Source organism: Mauremys mutica, chromosome 25, assembly GCF_020497125.1.
Source record: "Mauremys mutica isolate MM-2020 ecotype Southern chromosome 25, ASM2049712v1, whole genome shotgun sequence".
NCBI lineage: Eukaryota > Metazoa > Chordata > Testudines > Geoemydidae > Mauremys > Mauremys mutica.
The window spans coordinates 6252686-6259892 of record NC_059096.1 but is presented as its reverse complement, the minus strand read 5'-3'; the positions used below and the strand labels follow the sequence as shown (position 1 = coordinate 6259892).

The following is a 7207-nucleotide window of genomic DNA, read 5'->3' as shown; positions in this document are numbered from 1 at the left end:
AATATAGCTGCTCTCCTGTCTTATAAGGCTTTGCAAAGTCATTGCACTGAGTTTGGTACAAAATGGAAGAGAGTTCTCTCTCCTCCATCATGTTCTCGGATGTTCTAAGACTGATCAGTGCAGGGTTCCGGTGTTATCCGAGTCCATTTTGTTCTAAAACCACCACCCACGCTAGATTTTACTGCGAATGGGAGTAGGAACCATCCTATCTTTTGGAATTTCTAAAATCAGCACTAAGAAAAGTTACTTTGCTCTAAGAATTTTTTTGTTTTTTTTTGTTTTTTAATCAGTCTCATTTCTATGTGTAACGTGATGGCCAGAAAGCCGCACCCTGGAACTCTTCTACGAAGGGTATGAGGGCACCACAAGTTGGGGGTGGACTGGCCCACAAAAGTCAACTTAAATGAGCATCTATGTTGCATCTGCTGCAGTGCGGGGGGTGGGGTGGGAGGGGACGGACTGTTTCCAACTTTAATTGCTACGCACTAGATTCACTGCAGCGCTGCGGCAAGGGATGGTGGAACCTCCGTTGCTAGGCGCTGGCCAATCACAGCAGCAAGAGGATGTTGGGGGGTGACACACACCGCAGCACATGTTGCTTCATTTAAGCAGCCTTTGCGGCATATAGATTGTTTAGCTAATTGATCCTTTTTTTTTTCTTTTTTCTTTTTTTTTTAAATGTAGGCATCTACCTTGGAAGCCAATCAAACTGCCTTTTAATCTCAATCTGGTCATGAAAAGTTATCATCTGTCTACGGTAACTGATTCCCAGCCACTCTTAAGCCCGGCATCGACTCATTCATTTTCCAATTTTTGTCACAGTCGTCGCGTGCTAGCGGCTCTTATTTCCTCCGCGCTTGCGTCTGACCGCTCTGTCCCTTCTGATGCTGCTGTTTCACTTGGGCCAGGATATCGCGTATCTTGCGCTGCGCCATCTGGGGGAAGAGGAGCCGCGGCAGAGTTAGCAATAGGCAGCGTGGTCTGGTGCTCCGAGGGCGGGACCGGGCGTTGGAAGATCCTGCCTCAGTGCACTTCATCGCTCCCCGCCTCCCCTTCTGTCTCTTTAGACCAGTGGTTCTCAAACTGTGGGGCAGAGCAGGGACTGTCTCTCACTCTACGTCTGTACAGCCCCTAGCACAATGGGCTGCTGATCCTGGCTGCTACAGCTCTACAGCAGAAGAGGGAGAGCGAGTGGTGGTCCCAGTTTGGAACGTTATATGTTAGTCCAGTGGTCTCCAACCTTTTTACGCCCAAGATCACTTTTTGAATTTAAGGGCAACCCAGGATCTACCCCGCCCCTTCGCTGAGGCTCCGCCCTGCTCACTCCATCCCCCCCTCCATCGCTCGCTGTCCCCCCCCCCCACTCACTTTCACTGGGTTGTGGCAGGGGGTTGGGGTTCAGGAGGGGGTGCGGGCTCTGGGCCAGCTCTTTGGGGCTGAGACCATGTCCAGCCCGTTGGTTGCACGGTGCCCGGCACAAGGGGGCCTCGATCCTGATTGGACCCTTTGGGACCTTATTAAATAAGTCTAGTAAAAATTCTCGCCCTTTCATTGGCACCTTCCACCGGAGGCCCTCCAAAGCACTTTACAACCATCACTGAGCTAAGCCTCAAAAAACTCCGCAGCTGGGTTCCATTATCTCTGTTTTACACATGGGGAAACTGAGGCACAGAGTGGGGACATGACCTGCCCACGGTCACACAAGGAGTCAGTGGCAGAGAAAGAACGAGAACTTGGGGGTCCTGCGACGGTGAATTGACATCAGTTATCATGTCTTTAGGAACTTCTCTCTTCTGGTCTTAGCCTCTGTTGAGTCTCAGAGGTTCCCTCTGCTGGTGGTAGGTCACTTCAATTGTAGGACCACGGACTACCCTGTCCTCTCCCTTCAGTGATGGTGCATGCACAGATACAAAGACACAACTGCAGGCAGCTAGCAGGACTTTACAAGTTCCCATCTGCCTCCTGCAATTCTCTCCTCCCTCCCAGCACAAGCCCTGCACAGGGAGAGATTCCGTTCTCCATACCTGGCTGGCATAGAAGTGTCCAATGATTTTTACGATGACTTGCTCGTTCTCATCAGGAGTCTGGTCCCGTGGCACCACCACCTCTGCTGCCGTCAGGTTCTGCAGTTCGTTGACCTACAGGAAAGCAGCAGAGCCCACTCGGTTACTGCACCATTTCAGGAAGAAGAATTAAAAAAAAAAAAAAAAACCCTGCTCCCCAGATTTTGCATTTCTCCAGTTGGCAAAAAATAATAAGAATAAAAAAATCACTCCCCACCACCACCCTGGACTTTGCATGGAGCTCAGACTGCATCAGAGCCGCGCTCCTCACAGTGGGATGGTAAGTAGGACTAGCTTGTGAAATCAAGGATGCTCACAGACTGGCTGTGCCAACGGCCTCCTCTCTGCCTTCATACTTGTCCAGGAGAGCACCAATTGAACCTTGGATCTTGAGATAACCCTGCCTCCTCTATGGCTCCGCCCTTGCTCCACCCTCTCCTGTGGGTTACCAGCTGTTTCTGCCTGACCCTGACCCTCCTGCCTTCCACACTGGTATGTGGGAGAACAATCCCCTGCCAGGTCAGCAGAGGAGCTGGGAAACAGAAGCACCAGCAAAAAACCCTCCAAGCAATAGTCTTGACCCAGGTCTGCCTCCCCTCCTCTCTTCCCTCAGTGACGGCTTCCTAGCCATGACAGCCAATCCTCAAAAGCTTCCACACCTGGGGATGAACCAGCCTCCTAACCCCATCTCCCTGCAGCCCTGATTCTCTCTCTCTCCTTGCTTTCACTTACAGTTTTGCCTCCTTTGCCGATAACTCTCCCTGCGGCCGAGGCAGGGACCCTAATGTGCGTCTCCAGCTTCACTTCTTCTTTAGGCCCAAAAAAGTTTTCCTCCTTGAGTTTGCCGTAAATTCGTCCTTGTGCCTGTGAGAGGGGGTGGGGAATGTGGTTAAACTTGGCTTGTGATCTCTGGATCCGAGTTTGTACTTCTCCTGGGGCTTTTTCTCCCTCTGGCCTCGGGGCACAAAGTTATGGATGGGGCCAGACCAACCTGAGCTCTGGTCTCCTTGCACTATTGCTAGAACAGCAACCGGGAGATAAGCCGTGTTGATACAGTCATGCAGCTCTCTAAGGCTGGGGGTTCTCAACTGGGTGGGCAAACAGGTGTCGGGGGCTTGCATGGGAGGGGGATCCCAGTAAAGAAAATGGGATCCCAGTAAGGAAATGGCTGAGAACCACTGCTCTAAGGGGCATTAAAAAAAAAAAGCCTCAAGAAACAAAATACTAAGCTGCCCAGACACCATGGTGATGGGTGCCCATGTAAGAGAGGGAGCGACACTACACTCAGGAGTGCCAATCCCAGGATGCATGGCCACCCAGACCTCCTACCCTTTTCTACATAGAGTTATAGAAATGTGGGGCTGGAAGGGACCTTGAGCGGTCCTCTAGTCCAGCCCCCTGAGCTGAGGCAGGACCAAGTGAACCGAAACCATCCCTGACCGGTGTCTGTCCAACCTGTTCTTAGAAACCTCCAGTGATGGGAGTTCCACAGCCGCCCTAGGTTACCTCTTCCAGTGCTTAACCATTAGAAAGTTTCTCTTAATATCTAACCTAAATCTCCCTTGCTGTAGATTTAGCCCGTTACTTCTTGTCTTACCTTCAGTGAACACGGAGAACAAATGATCACAGTCCTCTTTGTAATAAACCCATAACCTATTTGAAGACTGTTATCAGCCCCCCTCTTCTTTTCTCAAGACTAAACGTGCCCCATTGTTTTAAGCTTTCCTCCTAGGTCAGGTTTGTTAAACCTTTCATCCTTTTGGTTGCTCTCTTCTGGATCCTCTTTGTAAGAAAGAGACCCCAGTGAAGAAGCATCTGCTCACAGGGGATTTGTTCAGTACGGACCAAAGCAAACTAAGAAACCCAGTCCCCCAGAGTCACCTCCATGCACACCTTCTGTACATTGCTTGTAGACTGGAAGACCTTTAGCGCCTGTAACTAGGTCACATTTCTGTTGCTAAGGCACCTAGCACAAAGATATCCCCATCTGGATTAGGGCATCTGGACACTTGTGGGGATATTTTTAAAGGCACCAGGGGCTAGCTCCCCTTTGAAAAATCAACCGCTGATGCTGATTAATCCTTAATTAACAATCAGAATGGGACCCTGTTGCTTTCATCCTTAGTCAGATCGACAGAACTTTTTCCATAAGGGGGAAGGGCCCAGAGAGGCGAAGTGACTCGCCCAAGGTCATTCAGCAAGTTAGCGGCAGGGCCGGGACTCGAACCCAGGTCTGCTGACTGCCACGCCTGTGCTCTAGCCACTGGACCATGCTGCCTCAGAGAACAAACACTTTATAGAGTACGCTCAAAAAATAAAGTAATTATATCTAGCGCTTGGTGGAACCAGCGCATCTCTAGCACTGGGCTTCGGCCTTGTCTGCGCTGGGATTTGAGGCTCTAGTCTAGGTAATCCGTATTATGGGCCACCCCTAGCGTGTGGTTTGCACGGGTGTTTCAAGCTGGGGAGAGCTGCACAGGTGAAGGTCACACAGGCACTAGGCAGCTACCCCCGGGCTAAAATTCTCATGCAGACAAGGCCTGTGGGGATCATAGCAATGGAGGAAGGAACCTTGAACTGAGCTTCTGGCGGGCCAGTGATTATAACCATGCGCACTTTGGAATCCGGTGTCTCGGGTGGTGCGATCTGAAAGGGAGAAGGGGAGACAATTTTAACACAGGGGAGGGAAGCATCAGGGGGCAGGTGGTTTCCTCCCCGCCCCATGCCCTGCTTGCCGTTGCTATTCTATCTTTTCCACTGCGTTAAACAAACTGGAACGGAGGGCGATCCCAGCCTTGAGAGCACCGAGCACGCAGGGTGAGCCATGCTAGCGAATTCCTGCCCGGATATAAAATCTCGGTAGGACTGGGGAGGGAGGGAGGGGCGGGGTTCTAAACTGAATCACCTCCCGAGTTCTCCAGCTCAAGGGGCATAAGGGAGACGGGCAGAGAGCTGTCGTTGAAAGTCTAATTGGAAAAGAAAATCGCTGGGAATTATACTTAAGCCAGGCAGGGCTGGGTCACTAATGGGCTACGAAGCCTTTGGTCCCCTTCTATAGGCTGCAACCCATTGTCATCTGGTGGCTTTCTAGAGATCGAAGTGCAATGAGTTTGCCAGATCTCAGCCCAGCTCCTAGCCGACAAAGCGTCCACATCACAGAAATCACCACCGCTGTTGACATTAATTGGCTCCATTCACGTCGGTGAGACTCAGCTGAGGCCGAGGACCGGTCGGGTGGCGGGGACTGAAAACGAAGGCATTGTGGGGGAAGCATGTAGCGGTGCTGCATCTGTTCTGGGGAGAAACCTTCAGAGCTGCTGGCCCAGCCCTTTTCCCCGCCAGCACTAAAAGTACGGCCAGTTGTTTGCTCAGAGCTAACCTGTCGGAAGGGCTAATCGGGGTCACCGGACCATTGGCCGCCTGCCTGGCGGCCGGCTGCATTTTACTCACTAAAGGGAAATGCCGTTTGCGGCTGCAGCAAAGCCGCCTTGGGAAGGCTACCTTGATGGAGGCGCTCGCAAATCTGGAGAGCTGTTTAATGTGCTGTCCTTTCTTGCCGATGATCGCGCCGACTGCCTGCGCGGGGATGAAGACGTGCACCGTCTCTTGCTCTGGGGGCTGCCAGCACAATGCTCAGTGTTACCATTAAGGGTCAAATTCAATTGGACGCATCCAAACAAAGCAAACTGCCTAATGTAGTGGGCACAAAGCCGGCGGGGCTGCTAGACGGGCACTGTGTGTCCTCAGGATCCACGGACCGTCTGCAGTGAGCCAAAGCCAGAGACGGACAGACACCCTGGGTGACAGCCGGGATCAAGCCCGGGACCGTCAACAGCGAGGATCTACTCCAGCAAAGGGCTGGGAGCCTCCTGCATGGTGCAGGGCAGAGAGCGAACAGCACCTTCCGGGAGGAGAACGAACCACGAATTAGTAGTGGGCTCGTCTGTGCCGGTCGCCACTAGAGGGAGACACAGACACTCAGCCCGTGATTTGCACTTTGGAAGAGCTGGATCCATACAATCATTTCCCTGATTGCAGGAAGCCCAGGGCATCAGGGTCTGCTGGCCCTTCATGTTCTCTTTTTTGGAAAGGGGGAGGAGGGGGTGTCTGCATTTCATCACACATCCCAGCTGTGCTGCAGCCAACTCGAGCCACTCGCTGTGTTACAAGGAAGCCCAGAGGTCAAACATTCCCTTTTCGAAGGAGCTCTCCAGACCGGGCACCCAAACGGACACCTGAGCTACAAGAGAGTCTGACTGGCGTTCAACCCACGTCTCAGATAGGAGCCCTCCAAATTCTTGGCCTGTGAAACCAGGCAACCCAAGCCCGTCTCTGGGTACAATAAAACCAGGCCAGGATCACAGACACAGGGCTTGGGGAATTATCACCTGAGCAGCTAGCCCAGTCCCGTTCCCCCCCTTCCCCGCCCCCAGGACTGCCACGTTCCTCGGTACCTAGGAGACGCTCTCCCTAAAGAAGCGGGACTGAGTCAAGAACCACGGCATCTGCCTACCATGAAGGAGTTGTACGGCGCTGCCCCGGAGATGCTGCTTGGAGGCGGTGGCACCGCGTTGGAAGAAGCCGGGAAGAGTCCGACAGCAGCCAAGTTAAGGCCGGGGATCAGATGAGACTGTAGCTGAGGGAATGAGAGGCAGGGATAAGACGGGGAGGGAAACAGAGGCATGTCGTTATTGGGATCACAGCGTGGGAGCGGTGGGGGGTGGCTCGTGGGCATCAGGGACTGAATCCGGGAATGGAACAAGCTGCCAGGGGCGGCTGGGAGACTGTTCGCCGTCCGCTGGAAGAGAAGGTGGTGACACGCCAGGCTCACCCATGCTGCCGATGCCAACACTGCTCGGTGAACACACCCAGTTTTCTCCCCAGTGGCAGGCGGCTCCTCGGCCAGGGGAGAGAGACACCAAGCCTTGGTGTCCCAAGGGGAAATGGCCCTCTTTGATACTCACGCTCATGGCAGCCACGTCGTTTTCGTAAGCTTCCCTCACTTTCTTCATGATCTCCTGCTCGGCTTTGCAGCAGTTCTCGATGGAGCCCTTCACCGTGATCGTCCTTTCAGGGTTGTAGAGAGTCAGATCCTGCAAACTGGAAGCAGGGGGAGCCATCAGAGAGAGAGAGAGAGAGAGAGA

At 52.9% G+C, this 7207-nt stretch overlaps 1 protein-coding gene across 3 annotated transcripts in view; it reads right to left on the bottom strand.

Annotated features, from left to right (window-relative positions):
- IGF2BP1 (insulin like growth factor 2 mRNA binding protein 1) overlaps positions 1 to 7207 on the bottom strand; it is a 54923-nt gene continuing 47716 nt past the window's right edge. For 2 of the 3 annotated variants that reach the window (XM_044999268.1, XM_044999270.1), the window contains 7 exons: positions 7028 to 7163; positions 6577 to 6699; positions 5565 to 5681; positions 4635 to 4709; positions 2796 to 2927; positions 2025 to 2138; positions 1 to 935 (listed from right to left, as the gene is read on the bottom strand). In XM_044999268.1, coding sequence (XP_044855203.1) covers positions 843 to 935; positions 2025 to 2138; positions 2796 to 2927; positions 4635 to 4709; positions 5565 to 5681; positions 6577 to 6699; positions 7028 to 7163 — 790 coding nt within the window. In that variant the 3' untranslated portion in view covers positions 1 to 842. The remainder of the gene's footprint in view (positions 936 to 2024; positions 2139 to 2795; positions 2928 to 4634; positions 4710 to 5564; positions 5682 to 6576; positions 6700 to 7027; positions 7164 to 7207) is intronic. The other variant, XM_044999269.1, reaches the window with a different exon arrangement.